The 15915-nt window shown below is 41.6% G+C and overlaps 1 protein-coding gene, 1 long non-coding RNA gene and 1 other non-coding gene across 3 annotated transcripts; 1 reads left to right on the forward strand and 2 right to left on the reverse strand.

The window, feature by feature from the left end:
- Positions 1-1550: 1550 nt before the first annotated feature.
- LOC116224247 lies at positions 1551-1692 on the reverse strand. Its single transcript, XR_004165519.1, has one exon. It is a non-coding gene; the product is annotated as a U4 spliceosomal RNA (small nuclear RNA).
- A 927-nt stretch (positions 1693-2619) lies between these two features.
- On the reverse strand, positions 2620-4555 carry LOC116224166. Its single transcript, XR_004165471.2, has 2 exons — positions 4407-4555; positions 2620-3309 (listed from the first exon to the last, which is right to left on the reverse strand). It is a non-coding gene; the product is annotated as an uncharacterized LOC116224166 (long non-coding RNA).
- A 4802-nt stretch (positions 4556-9357) lies between these two features.
- Positions 9358-13543, forward strand: rergla (RERG/RAS-like a). The gene is made up of 5 exons (XM_012824470.3): positions 9358-9642; positions 9760-9816; positions 10441-10514; positions 11301-11449; positions 12015-13543. Exons 1-5 carry the CDS (start codon positions 9591-9593, stop codon positions 12298-12300), a joined length of 618 nt encoding a protein of 205 aa, XP_012679924.1. The 5' UTR covers positions 9358-9590; the 3' UTR covers positions 12301-13543.
- The last annotated feature ends 2372 nt before the right edge of the window (positions 13544-15915 follow it).

The following is a 15915-nucleotide window of genomic DNA, read 5'->3' on the forward strand; positions in this document are numbered from 1 at the left end:
GATCTTTTCTGCAAGTGGTTCATCTCACAATCATGACAAGGGTGCCCAAATACATCACATTTACACATATACTTTACTAAAACCAGCGTTCAAAATTGATAGTGGTAACCTACTTCTCGCTTTACTGGAACAGGAATGAAACCAGAGGAACAAAATTAACCAAACCGAATCAAACTCTGCTACCTAATATCTGGTTTATTGCATTATTTTTTACATCTATTTCACCATCTTTCGTATGTTCCTTGTGTTGCGATCGCATGTTGTTGTGTATGTAGTTCCTTGAGTTCTTTGGCCCCTGCACGCCCTCTTGTTCTTGCTCTTGTTTGGCGACTCCAATTAACCCCTTCTCTGTCTGCTCAGATGTTTGACGTTGTTTTGTTTTTTTCCCTTCTACGCCTCGCCTCTCGTTAGTTACACAACCACTCATGAACAGGTCTCCTTCTGCCTCACGTATCGAATTAGTTATATTTAGTGGTGTTCAAGGAACACTCTGTATCCGAAACACTGGGCGACTTCCATTCCAAACACTTCCAAAATGGTGTACGATGTACAGTCTTGGAAAGGTGACCATAAATCAGAGTTGAGCTACATCCATTGCCTGAGGTGGCTATATCCATCTTCTGCGGATACAGCTCTGAAGCCCTGAAAATCAGCCCCCATCTAAGGAATGACAAAATGTATGGCCATCAGTGTTTCTCTGAGTGTATCTATTCCCTTTCCTTGGTTGGACTGTCCAGTAAAGCAATTTGAAAATTTGTCATTTTCTTATTTGTATTTTATGAAGACAGCTGACATTAATTTTATTTCATGTTATTTTCTCAGCCTTTCTAGTTTGGGAAGGTGAAGAACAACAAGGATTCAGTTGTGCTGACTCTTTGCCTTTTTCTCACTGTGAGTTTCCTTTGCATGTTCAGCACATATACCCCATTTACATAGTGTAGCAGGTACTTGCCTACCATACTCGCCCCACCCCCAACTTCACTTTGGCACCTACTCCCCTAAACATACTCCATCTCTGAATAAGATGTTATGTACTACATTTACTTTATAGGTAACTAACCACTCTGGACCTTTTTTTTTTCTCCCTTGTTTTATTTTGTGGTGTTGTGTGTTTGTTTGCTTGTCCCAGTGTTATTGTGTCTACTGTCTTTGTGTTTGAAAATCTCAATAAAGATACATTGAATAAAAATTACTAAATGTAAATGTAAAAAAAAAAAAAGTAGGCGGAGATGGAGTATGTTTAGGGGATTAGGTGCTTTACGGCCCTTTTACACGTAGCCGTTGGAATGCGTTGAACCGGCAAGGTTGACGTGACGTCATCCTTTGCCGAACTGAATTTGCGTTGCGTTTCATGTGTACCTTGCGGCAACAGTTGAAAAATGCCAATCAAATTGCCTTTCATGCATAACTGACTGCACAGGCGCTAGCCAATCAGATTGCGTTTATGCTCACGTCTGAAGAGCGGGAAGCTAAAAAAAAAAAAAGATGGCGGACGAAACTCCGTAGATGGTCGTATTTGTACCTAAACGTTTTTTTCAACAACAAAACAGTCTCCTTAGAGACTACCAAAAATTGCCGTTGCCGACTATATTGCAAGTCGTCTTGGGCGGGGTATTGGGTAAAGTTTTCAACTAGCAATAATCACGCCTTGGATAAACCTCATAGACTACGATACTGCCACTGCGCAAAGCTGACTAGAAATGTGAATGTTGGCCACACCCAGTCACAGAACACAGTCAATGCCAAGCTGGTGAGCTCAACTATTAAAAGATAATCATCCATCCTATGCTAAATAATATACTGTCACAGCCGTAGTGCTGTTGTACAGCAATAGACACCACAAGAGTACTTCAAAATACTACAGAAATTGGTAGAGAATAAACAATATTTCCACCAGAATATTGCATGCTGGGATGGTTGAACGCAGTCGCAAAAGTAGGCAGAGATGGAGTATGTTTAGGGGAGTAGGTGCCAAAGTGAAGTTGGGGGTGGGACGAGTATGTGGGGTATATGCGCACTGCTCTGCCTCTTCACATATTATGATGATATTTGAATGAACAGCCGGAGGAACTTGCTCCACAGGGGAGCCATTTTTGCCATGCGCTCAAAAAAAGAGCCGAATACATAGAATTTCTTAAATGATCATACAGCAAAGTGTCCATTTAATATCATCCCCATGCATGTGAAATTGTGATGTGCAGAAACCCCACGCAATAGTATTGTTTATTGTGTGTCTGTCAACGACATCTCTGGTGTGTGTCTTTGCTTCGTGTCACCTGCTAGCGTAAACACTGGCTCACCACCCATGGAGCCCCAAGCCAGCTGACCTTTTAGCCAAGGGCAGTAGTGACGCGAGTCTGTCATGAACTACACACTGTGAGACCACCATCAAGCAGCTTCTGGAAGATCAAATGCTGTCTATGTTCTCTGTGGCCCATTTGTGTCCCATATCTACAAGTGACAGCCCACAGAAAACAAACTCCAGGACAAGAGTGATGTCTCTTTTCATTGAACTGGGACAGGGACGGGCAACTATATTGTATATTGAAGACATAGGCCTGGGTCAGGGCATATTATATATTGGACTCTGTGCTTGGGGGTTATATTAAAATAAAAATATTTGCATTGAGATTTTTTATTTAGACAATATATGTTTGTAATATTTCTAACCTTCTCTTACAGATTTACATGGGATTTTTCATGTATAGCCCTTTACACATAGCCAGTGTTACCATAGAAACCATCTACTCTGCGAAAAAAAGACTTGTGCAGCCCATGAATTATTCACTTTACTGTTTGACATTTATTTTCTTTCACATGGAGTTATAGTGATATTAAAACTTGTCCAAAGGGCAAAACATAAATATGGCTTTGTGTGGCTCAGGAGCATTTTGAAGATGTAATATTCTGGAAAATGGGGCTCAGTTCCCATGGAAATGTAGTAGAAACATTTTGAAGCCTACATAATCCCTGTTGGAAGGAGAATAGGAGAAGGGAGAGAGAGAAGCAACACATGCCTGTGTGAGATCTATGCATTAGGGATTAATGGAAATCAGTCCTTGGGTGGGTAGAGAGAGGGGAGTGGGGGACAGTTGGGAGTCTTGTTTGGACACTGGCTTGATAAATCTCCCTTAAAAGTAGGCTTCGCTGTCAGCTGTGGCCAGGTTTTTTTTTGAGGGATCGCTGGTAGGGATGCATAGTCAGCCGGGGAGAAGATGACGGCCTGTCTTCATGCCGCTCTGCTCTGTGTTTCAGCCTCGGATTCTGGCAGAGTCTTGCCAACCCCTGTCTCTGTTGGTATAACCTTTCCTGGGGATTCACATGAAAGAAGGACCATGTAAGTGGGCCAACCTCTCCATACTGTTGCAATAAACACAACTGGAGCACTTTGAGGATACGGCACACACCTATATTACCGGTGGCCTTTGTCTAAATGAAAAGGACTAGCATGCCAGTAATCTACCTGAGAATGATCGATGAGATTGTTATTACGGTTTTGTTCTCAGCAGTGCACAATTGTTGTCGTTGTGAAGTGCAGACGTAGATATTTGCTTCTAGCTTGAGTAATTTCATGTCTGCATATGTTTCTTCTTTAGATGGAAGACAGAAATGTATAAAAGGGTAGCTGGGCAATTTGTCTTATTAGCCAGTCTAGCCCAAACACTTACAGATGGTGCCAGTATAAATCTTTTTTGTTGAATGCTCTTCCATATCAACTTGTCAGTTTTAAGTGCCTAGTCTTAAGGACAGAGAAGGGTAACCTTAGATAACCACAAACACTTGTCTAGAAACAAATTACAGACTACGTGCAATGATGTCAAATGGAGTCCAAGGGGTGAACCAGAGTGCTATTTTAAGATAATACATGGCAATTCTTTACATGGAAAACAAGTTGTGCAAAACACCTAAGTAATTTCACCTTACCACCAGTCCAGAATGCAAAGACAAACTAGGTCACTCTTTATTTGTCGAGGTGTGCTCATAAACTCTGTGGTTTGACAGTGACCAATGTCTAGCAACAACAAACCAAAACAGCACTGTGTATATAATTATACATTGAGAAATCACTCAGGAGCAGCTAACCAACATTTTGGACAAAGGAATAAAAGTAGACAACTATAAAGTAAAGTAAAACTGTATAATTTATCTGTAAGAATAATCATACTTTGAGATGATTTTATTCTGTATACTCTGAGTATGCTGGCAATATTGCCAGTGGTAGTTTTAAAGCTTGGCCTATCACAAATATTTCAATCCAGACTCAATAACATCCAAATACTCACCCGCTGGGCTAGTGTTATTATGTGCTTCCTAAATAGCACACCTCATTTTCAGAAATATAAATCAAGCAATTTCCCCCCTGGAATGAAACCTGTGCAGACAGAGGGACAAAACCAAAGCCTTACATTGTAGTTAGATGGCTTTGAGTGTTTTCAAGCAGAATCCTGTAGTTTTCTCTGAAAAGCGACCTGCTGCTGTTGTTAGTGCCCGTGTGCTTCCCTCTCCACCGCTGCTTGTTCCTGTAATGATTAGCCGCAAATGTCACCCAGGTGGATTGTCATGGTGCCCATTGTGAGGCGCAATTCTAGGCACCGGACAAACACAAACGTAAACACAAACACAAGCACAAGCACAAGCACAAGCACAAGCACAAGCACAAGCACAAGCACAAGCACAAGCACATACACATACACATACACAAGCACAAACACAAACACAAACACAAACACAAACACAAACACAAACACAAACACAAACACAAACACATACCCATACACATACACATACACACACACACACACCTACACACATACACACATACACATACACATACACATACACATACACATACACATGCACAAGCACAAGCACAAGCACAAACACAAACACAAACACATACACATACACATACACATACACATACACATACACATACACATACACATACACATACACATACACAAACACAAACACAAACACATACACATACACACACACACACACACACACACACACACCTACACACGTACACGTACACGTACACGTACACGTACACATACACATACACATACACATACACATACACATACACACACACACACACACACACATACACAAACACTAGTGTCTTTTACTTAACCTTACCAGACAGACAACCTCTCCTAGTTGAAACTACTGGACACAGTGTTGGAAAATGGTCCCTAATCCTACTTCCCAGAGTAATTGGTCTGAGCCATGTGAGATGTGGGGACTTACTTCATTAGTCCACCAGTCCATCCAGCACTGTTTTAATGACCTTCAGCTATGAAGAAATGCTTGCATAAACCAAGATATTGCAGGACACTTGGGATATTTAGAAAACAGAGATAGTGATTTGGTTCCATAGTGGAATGCTGTAATTATGTTATGGTTATAAAGATAGATGTATTTAATCTATTTTGTTTCTTGTAGTACTCTATGCAGAACTATATTTGTTGTTTTCCTGATATTTCAGAAATCTCTGATTTCCTGATATTTCAGAAATGTCTTACTGTAAACGGTGATAAAAAAGGCAAACAATTCAAAATAAATGTATTAAAAGATTTGTGCTTACAACATGTCTTCCCTCAGTATGTGTCTCCTACATTTCTGTTGACATTATGCCATAAATATTTATGCAGATGACGTGAGCCAAAGTAGATATCAAATGGACTTGTATCGGGGCAGGCCTGCAAACATTACCTCTTTATTTTTGGGGATAATATGCACCATTTATGGCATATCGTGTGGTTGCTACGAGCGACGCAGCTCCCGAGAATTCACCAGGGGAAAGACAAAGGAGCTTGTTCTGTGCTCTGTTGCCTGCCTAAACAAGGACAAAGCTGCTTCCTTGATTAACTTTAACAACGCAAATGTTGTTCTTTAATTTTAAACAGAGCACAAAAAAAATCACTTTTTCGTTAATTGTTGTAAGGTTTGCAAGAGAGAGAGAGAGCGCATGAGTTAGAGTGAGTGTCTGTGCTCCAGATATGCATTGTTTGTGATATTCTTGGCAGGTCTTGACTTTCTGTGTAAGGATTTAGATTTGTTTATGTTAAATATGTCCACCCCCATTTTTCCTGGTAATAGAATTGCTTGCTCCAACGGGAGTGTGTCTTTTGTCTCTGTCTCATCACCTAAAAAAAACTCAGTAGGTTAGACAGTCCTCCAAACATTGTCATAAACTGAATGGTTTTGTCAAAGCAAAGAAATATGTATTTGAAGAGAGACAATTCCAGTATGTCCATGGGCCTTGTAGTAAAGATACAGAGTTCCAGCTTTGGTCCCCTGATTGGTCTAACTTCAAAGGCAATGACCAATGTCCGAGGCAAATGAGAAGTTATTGTATATGTTTCCCTCTTACAGAACTAACTTGTCTCTCTCTCATGGCCATTTCATAAGTACCTTCAGCTGCCACAGCATATGCTATGACCTGAAAATCTTTAAAACCTATTTCAGAAACCAATAAAGAATGGCAGTGAGCAAGCAAGTGAGTAGGTAAGCAGGCAAGCAAGCTTCAAAAGATACATTAGAGAGCCTAATTGGATGACCTCAGTGGCCAGTCTGCTAATCATAGAATATGTCTAACTGGTGCAGCCAGACAATATTTTAGCTCAGTTTCTCTGGGCTTTTTGTCTGAAAACACTCAGAAACTTTGTGCAGAACACTGTTGCTGGGTTTTTGGGCCAATCAAGAAGGTATGCAGAGGTGTGTAAAGTGTTCATTTTCAAAAGAACAGTTTTGCTGCAATCAAAGAGGTTAGCAGAAATGCCATAATTAAATCTGTTTCATTAGAGGCAATATGGATCAAATCAAAGATAACTGAAAGCAGAAAGTTGCGTAGGACTTTCCTGAAGGAAATTATTTCATGGGTCTCTTACCTGATGGATTCTGTAACTTTGACAAAGTCCTTTGATGAATCCAAATTTTTCACCTGTGGATGAAGGTTGCTGAATATGACAAGTATTTCGTATGATTTATCACTGCAGTTTTTTTTAAGGTGAGTGTAATGTATGTCGGATGGTTTCAAAGATGAAGTGGCAGTTCAGTATATGTTCAAGTGTGATATTTTGCAGTTACATTGGCCTGATTTCCCAGTCAATGCACGCCTGCCTGATCAAGTGGCTCATCTGCTGCTATTACACTTATCCTTTACAGCTGAGTTTGTTTTCCTGTAAAACAAACCTGAGCCTCTTCTAATAGCAGCCACTACACCTTGTTTGCAATAATCCTCTCCGCCGAAGAAAGATTTAATTTGGGAACATCCAGTATCATCTGATGTTGCGAGGCAGACAGGCAGAACAGTCCTCACATGCTGACCTCGGATGACAGGGAGAGCACGAAACCAGAGAGCATCCAGCCTGTCTGTGCTGTTCATCAGTCCGGCCCTTTCCTGTTAGCACAGAGACCAATTAGGTTTATTGATCGCAAATGAGGTGGCTAATGTGTGGCCTCTCCTGACCCAAAAAACTGCAGCGTTTAAACCTTATCTAACGTCTATTTGATCTAACCTTACCAGAAAAAAAGTGAAAAACCCTTCTGTGAGCTATTTGGGTAACTGGGAGCCACTGTGCCAGTACTTGATGTGAGATTAAAAGGCATGTTTATTTACATAATATAAAACATCAATAAAGACAGCCAGAAATCTTATAGAAATGGGTGAGTTTCTGGGAAGCGGCTGCAATCCACCTCTGCTCCCTGCACTGGTCTTGTATTCCAACTGATTGTTCATAAGTCAAGTTCACATTTTCAGGTGCAACAGAGAAATAAACTGTACCACATGTGGCTCACGCATGTTGATTAATACTGCAGGCAATGGGGAATGAGAGCAATGCAACACTGAGTACCAGTCCACATATGGGGCCAGATGGAACGAAAAGGAAAAAATGGGGAAGGAGTGAAGGAGAAATGGTGTGATTGATATCACCCGCACAAGAGAGGTGGAGAGGGTGGAGGGTGCTGCACCAGCACCTGATGGGGAGCAAAAGTAGACTTACAGAAAATCCTCTTCCAAACCTGTAACTCTTTTTAAAGTCCTGATCTTGCAATTAAAAACGGCTCAATCCAGCTCAACTGTCCAAAGTGAGGGGGTATTTACAGCTGCGACACCTGTAGAGGTTATGTAACAGACAGAAGGAAAATATATGTTTATAGCCTCAAGCCAAATAGAGAGGATTTATATGTTAGTGTACTCCATGGATCATCCTCAAAAGATGGAGGAGAAGAGGGGGTGTGTGGGTGGGGGTTGGAGTCACATGTTTACTTCAGTTGTATACGGTGTTCGCTAAATGGACAAATGTATTATCAGCCATATACAACAACAGGGAATCATGTCTGTCAAACAGCAATGCTGGGGTAATAACTGAGCCCTATTTTATACTATATATGGCTATCAGAGAAAGTTACTGTATTCAAATTAAAGGTATATCTGGGCTGTTTAGGGTCTTGCCCAGAGCTGTCTAATCTGATATCTTTAATGTTGCGTGGGAACCAGTGCTCTCCCCTCGTCATTAAGGGGTCATTTTTACCTTAAAGGGCGAGGAGAAACACATGTGCACTGTTTTGTTTTTGATCTATTAAAGAAAAGAAAAAAACATTTACTGTTTCCCATCATAATTATACTGCCCTCTAAAAATAGCCGACTATAACAGGAGCAGGAGACTACAATAAAGTGGCGATCAGATTTTCATAATGACCTGGACGAAGATCAAGCTGTATGCATGCCTCTGTCATGCACACAACAAACAGCTCTGACCCAGACACAATCAGTTTACCTCTTTTGCATCCATGTGCTGTATTTTGACTGCAAAATGACTGGGTGCTTGTATCTGATGGAAGAACAAAGCTTTGACAGTCATTAACCAAAACACTGAAACACTGTGGCAGCAAAGAGTTCCCTACGGCCTCCTCAGATGAAGACATGAAATAGAAGAGGGAAATCTTTCCATGAGTGCCAAGCACCCTTACACTTTGAATGGGGCATTGTATTGGTAATGACATTTCACAAACATCAACATATTCACAATAAATGACTTATCTAAAACAGAGTAAATATATAGGCTATATGCCTATTTCCTCCATTCGTTGGGGTTTGGAGAAGTGATATCATTGGCCATTTTAGGCGTATCCCATTAATAGAACCATAGCAGACTATGGTGATAATGAGTAGGCCTATAACAAAAGTGAGCAGATAGTGTAATGTTACATATGAAGTGAACAAGCTGACCTTTCAATACAAATAGCAAAGCACAGGAACACAGGCTGAGGGAAAAACACTTAAAACACGGAACGCGCAAAGCCCAGGCACTGCCACCTCGTCACAGTGACGACATTCGTCAGCTTCTCTCAGCTCAAAAACCCACCCTCAGACAAGCGGACTGTTCTCTTCCTCGCTGACTAGAAAAAGCGCAGCACAAGCAACACTCACGGGAATTTTCTGAGGTAGAGTTTTATCGTCATTATCAACTCGGGTTCTTTTCTACCATCGGATAGACTCGAAAAATGAGGTCTAAGTAACCTCGAGGAACCGCGTCTTTTATATTTTATACGTGAGTACGGTGAAGGCTGCGAAGATGAATGACATTAAAGTTGCTGTTCTAGGGAGCGAAGGTGTTGGGAAATCAGGTAGGTTACTGTCTTGTACTGTCTTTTGTGATTAACTGTTATATATCATATACGCTGCATTGCAAATTATGGAAACCTTAACTTTGTAACCCAAAGCAAAACTTGTTCCCTCAACAGCTCTCATTGTCAGATTTCTGACTAAGCGATTTATTGGCGAATATGCGTCGACATCAGGTGAGTTCATCATCATAATTTGTCTGATAAACAGCTATTTCCACATGCTCTTGCTTTGCTTTAAACTGGTGAGCCCCCTATTCCCCTCTGTTTCCGAACATACTGTGGTAGCCTAGTTTAATCCCTGTTTGTCCCTTCGTGTAACCCTAAATTATGTAACCATTGGAATTGATGCTGTAACTGCAGTTCAATCAGAACGTTCCCTGGAAATTTACTAAAAAGAATCGAAAGAAAAATTAATTGGGATGGAGTAATTCCTTCCAGCTGGTTGCAGGCATTAAACCATAATGCTGAAGCTGTAGAATATGAAAATGTTGCACAAAGGATGACTCTTCACTAGTTTAATTTCTTTCCAATTGAAAATGACCTGATCATGTTTATGGCATAGCAACTCCAGTTCACATAGTGACAGCACATTTGACCACTTTGCTCATGGTTTATGTGTGTTCACCTGAGAGCTTACCACATCTGTGGTAAAAGGTAAACAGGTCAGGTTATCTGCCAACAAACATTTCAGAAGTGACAACCACCAAATGCAGGAGAGACAGTAGATCCATTAGTTAATCGGATTTGCACAGTGCCAAATATTTTCTGCCTAACTCGACTCTATCCTATCTATTTCAGAGTGCATATACAGAAAACGCCTATCCGTTGAAGGAAGACAGCAGAATCTGGAGCTATATGACCCTTGCACTCAGGTATGTAGGGACCGGCTGATAACGAGGTTCTTACAGTTGTACAGTTAGAAACTTACAGTTTCCATGGACAGCAGCATACATCAAATGCAGAGACTGCTTATACATCCTGTTTATAAAGTGGTCAAATGGCCAAAGCCGAAAGTATGTGTAATCTGTCTCACTTAGTGTACTTAGCCTGCCTGGCTGCCTCTCTGCTTGCCATTATACAATCAAAAGTATAGCCACAATGACTGCATTCTTTCAACTATATTTCCCCCTCTATGTGTTAGCGTGTCAGGATACACAGGAGAGGACCTGATTGCACGACACGAAGAGCAAATGTAACAGAAAAAACGAGCTTTTCTTACAAAAGAAGATACATAACAGAGCACCTAGAGCAGGCTTGACAGAGACAGGGTAAACAAAAGCACATGACTAGATTGACAAAATGGCACATGGCTAGGGAAACACAAACCAGCAGGGCGGCCAAAAGCCTCAAACCAGACCGGAGCCTTGACAGTATTCCATTAACCTCCACGCTATTCTTAGGTTTATTTCAGCGTTGTATATAAACAAGCTTCCAACAGTCACTAAGACCTTCTGACTAAAACATTCTGGAAATGTCATCAATCGACTTCAGAAATACCATTGTGATGATAATGAAGGAATTAAAAGTAAAAAAACAAACAAACACAAGTATCCTATCTCTGTTTCTGTGTATCTTTTGTGTCTTTTTTTTAAAGTTAGTGTCATACGTTTTCCTCACTAAGTTGTATCATCTGTGTTCAATTGGTGTTGTGTCTCAAGCCTTGCGAGGGAAAATCCACTCTCAGCGAGCAAATGCACTGGGCAGACGGTTTCGTGGTGGTCTACGACATCAGCGACCGATCCTCTTTCCTCACGGCCAAAGCTATCCTGCACCTAATCAGGGAGCTTAACTTCGGAGCCACCAAAAGGTACGCAGCCAAACACGAGCTTGGCCCTGCTCTCCACCCACCCACTGACACACGGTGTGCAGAATGGCGGAGGCTATTTCTGATACCTCATTCACAGTTTTGTTGCAACGTGTTGACGTGTGGGTGTTCTCCTCTCTGCTCAGCATGATTCAGATCCAGCCTTTTGTTTACATGTCCAACAGAATGTGTGCGCTGTGGGTGGTGTGAGTGGATGCCCACATTCATCATTGACCATGTGATTACTGTGCCTATCATGTGTTAGCGATTCAGCTTCGAGAATCTGGAATTAAAACGTTAGAATCAGTGGATGAAAAAAAGGTGTACTGATATCTTCTTGTGTATCCCTACTGGACCTTTTCTGGCTTGTATACATTAAGGAAATGAGGTCATTGATGTTATGCGGCAATTATAGGCTGAATGCACCCCTTTTCGTTGTGGTGTTCATGATTACTGCATTTCTTAGACCAACGTGTGCATGTAATTATAAATGTGTGAGGCTAAGCTCAGACTGACCTCTATGTCTATGGTAAGCTCCGACTGACCTCTACGTCTGTGGTGTTTTCAGGGAGGCGGATTCAGTGGTGTTCCTGGTGGGCAACAAGCAGGACCTGTGCCATATGCGTGAGGTGGGCAGGGAGGAGGGCCAGCAGCTGGCGGGCGAGATGCGCTGCCTGTTCTATGAGCTGTCTGCCGCCGAGCACTGCCAGGAGGTGGCGCTCATGTTCTCCAAGATGGTGCGCAATGCTAGCCTGAACAGCAAGGCGAAGGAGCGTAGGCGGCGCCCCAGCGGCTCCAAGTCCATGGCCAAGCTCATCAATAACGTGTTTGGAAAGCGGCGGAAATCTGTGTGAGAGGTTGGACCGCCAGCAAACAGAGACAGATGCAACCAGCACCCACACTGTTGTTAAATCGATGTAGTGATTAGTTATCTGGAAAGTCTCATTGGATGCACCACATCAGATGGACATGTAGCACCATGGACTGTTTGTGTCTCATTTCTGAAGCCTAATTATGCAGGCTCTATTACAGGAACACATAATCTAATCTATATTGATAGAACTCGGATGCTGTAACAAGGGCCTTTTCATAGAGCTTGGAAGAAAAACATTGGTGTAGGAAAACATTCCATATTTGTTGTTCTAGGAAAATGGCGCAAAGAATGTGATTTACCCAGTAGCAGCAAGAGGAAGTCAGAGATCCTTTACAGCATAAAGGCATTCCTTTTCAAGTAGGGATTAAGGAGTTATATAATCTTGAGTAAACAACTACTTTGATTGCACTTAAAGGGACCGTTAATGTACTATGCGTTGGAAAAGGTTGTGCATTCTCAATGGTAAAGGTATGTGTTAAACTCACACGGTATGTGATTGCAGAGGTAGGTTAGTGGGAAGGGCAGGGGACTGCATTTAGAGAGCACATTAAGTAGAACATTCTCCCTCTGGCCGCATGGTTGCATAGGCACTGCAGGCGATTAAGAGTTATCCCCCCTCTTCAATTTTCCACATTTCCTCAAGTGTTCGAGTGTGAAATGAGGACCAGAACGCAGAGATGGTGACCTGCTTTCAAAGGCATCTATACCAACAAAAACAAAACAAAGCGTTTTCAATCAAAAAGGCAAGAAAAGCCCCATTCCCCCATTTTCTCTTACAGACCACACATGAAATAAAGTCATGTTATATGAGACGTGATTAAAACATTATTTCAGGGTTCTCTTTGTAGGCATAGGTGAAGTAATTGGAAAGGCATCACGGTTTGTATAACATAATGCTTAATGTGTCGGCTTAGTAACTAGAGATGTCATTAAATCCAGTGGAAAACTCCACCTGAGTCTGAGTGAAATTTTCTACCCATGCTTTTCTACCCATGTAATCTAGTGCTCTGTATCACATCATTTGTTATGTAATGGAAGCGATGCCCTTGGGTCATGATGGTAGTGATTGCTGTGTAAATGGAAAAAAGCTTGTGGTGGAACTCGTGTAGACGTGCTTTGTTTTCGTTTATCAGTATTGATGCCTATGCTGTCAATGTGGCCAACATATAACCTCTCAAACTGGAGTGAGACCAATAAAGAGCATGTTGTCATGTTTTGTTTAACCTGTGTGAACACAGCTAAGACTCTTCTTAATGTAAAAAAAAAGGGTAAATAAAAAGGACAAAATTACCTTAGGTCTAGTTTTTTTAAGGCGAGCCATAAGGGTCCACAATATACGACAGAGCGTCAGCTATGGCACTTAGTGTTTTTCCTTGAGGAACATAAGAATAAGGCATAATGGAACTAAGGACCATAGACACCTTCGCTTGAGTACAGCAGTTCATTTCAGACACAGTCTCAATGAAGGCCGTAGTGGACGGACTAACTTAGCTGGAGATTGCTCCAGCTGTGTTACATGCACAGCGATGGGTCAAGAAGAACAGTCAGACCATAGACAGGCCAAGAAAGTGTGGGGTGGTGTTGGCAGGTGCTCTGATGTGTCATAAGATGCTAAGGGAGATAAGCCTCTCTTGCTGCATAGGGGTTTTGAGAGATAACACAACTGGCAAACAGAGCTCCTTTCTATAATCACCTGGTTCTCCAGAAGAGCTCATTTCACCCTCTCCAGGGCTTTATGTTTTTGATTTAGTCTGGAGTTCAAAGGATTCTGTTGTGTTGGCCCGAGCACCTTTGTCACATGTGTCTGTCTCCAGGCGCTTTCAAGTTGAAATGCTATTGTTGTTATTGGAGTTGGTTATGCTATTATGTTGGATGAGTGTGTCAAGATTCTTGTAGGGAACTTTGTGTTCTGAGACTATACTTCACATATTTCCATCTCTCTCTTAGGGAGGAGTACATGGCTTTGACAACTGCAGAATTTACAGGTTGACATATTTTGTTCTTAAGAGTGTCTGTGATTAAACAGAACTGTGATACAAGCCTACTGGAAAATAACTAAATCTGCAACCTCTTATCGTGGGAAAGCAACAAAAAATAAATAAATACAATTATAGAACCACAATATCATCACGGAACATTGTATCATAGGCCCTCGCAGTTGGCTTAAATTGTTGGGTAATTTTCACCACCTTGGATTAGTTTTCCACACAGCAGGTGTGTTTCCCAAAGGCGAACTTGGAAAAACATTGGTAGCTTAAAACCGTGGGCTTTCAGGAGACACCAGACAGTCTTTCATGACCAAGGCCAGTCATCAGATGCCCATAAACCCTTCACTAATCCATGGCAGCATGAATAATATTGTTTACCACCGCCTCCATGGGGTAATTTGAAAATGTTACAGGGAAAGAAGATTGTGCAAAGAAAGGAGAGGCGGGAGACAGATTCAAGTGTTGGAGAGAAAGAGAGATTAGGGGATAACAAACGGGAGAGATTCAGAAAGTCCAGCGGGGGCAAGAAAATGATAAGCTATTAGAGATTGAGAAAGCAATATGAGAGGGAGAAAAAATGAAAAGAGGCGCAGCATTCAAGATGAAAGGCAAAAAGTCAATGATGAATAGCAAAAAAAAAAAGAGTTGGGGAAAGAGACGGGGCAAAAGAAAACAGAGAGACAGAGAAAGAGAAAGAGCGAGAGCGAGGTGTGTAGTCTGAGGCAGAATTAAACCCAGACGAGATCACTTTAGCCTTGCATGGCAAGCTCTTGCACTTGAGAAATCATGCTGGTAGGGCACAGTCCGTCCTCTCCCTCACGTGGATAAAACAACATCCAGAGCATGACGTGTTTACACTGCGCTTCAGAGTGGTGTCTGTTATCAGGTGCCACAGGGCTGGTAGATACTGGTAGGCCAGGTGTGATGAGGATGCAGTGTTGAAAAGTCGCCCCTTTTGATTCAGATTGCGGGTCTGTGATAACAAGCTTTTTTTGTGTTAAGGTGTGAAGTGAATGGTGAATGCTGCGCTCATTCACACGTCACGGTCAGATTGAACTATTGGCTTTCACTTCAGTTTTGATGTTTAGTATTGTCATACGGCTGGCTTTTAACTTTGCTTTCACCATCTGTGCATTGAAGTTGGATTATGTTGAACGCTGCTGACATCTATTTACTGTATTACGCTGATTGTGCTTTGAAGATTATCACAGAACATTCAACCCTTCCTGAGATTCAATGTTCTGTTCTTTTTCGAGGCCGGCAATTAATTGCTGCAGTCATTATGCAATCCTGTCCCAAACCTATAAATTTGGCATTGAGACATGAGACAAGGCTTGATGAAATTCGACGGACATTTAATCACATTGAGTCATCTGTATGCAGAGAGGCTCCACTAATTTTGTTCAGTAACTCAGTTTTACATAGATGTAAATGAGATCTTATTCAAATTCTGTGTCTCTTATTAAAATTCTGTGGAAACTCTCATGACGATAAACCATCCCAATTATGCGGAGAAAGGCTGGATGTTAGGTCCGTTGCAGTGGTACAGGGCTTAAAAAAAAGAAAAAAAATGGAGTAACACAAACCTTCACAATGCTGATCTGTTG

This window comes from Clupea harengus, chromosome 16 (assembly GCF_900700415.2).
Source record: "Clupea harengus chromosome 16, Ch_v2.0.2, whole genome shotgun sequence".
Lineage (NCBI taxonomy): Eukaryota > Metazoa > Chordata > Actinopteri > Clupeiformes > Clupeidae > Clupea > Clupea harengus.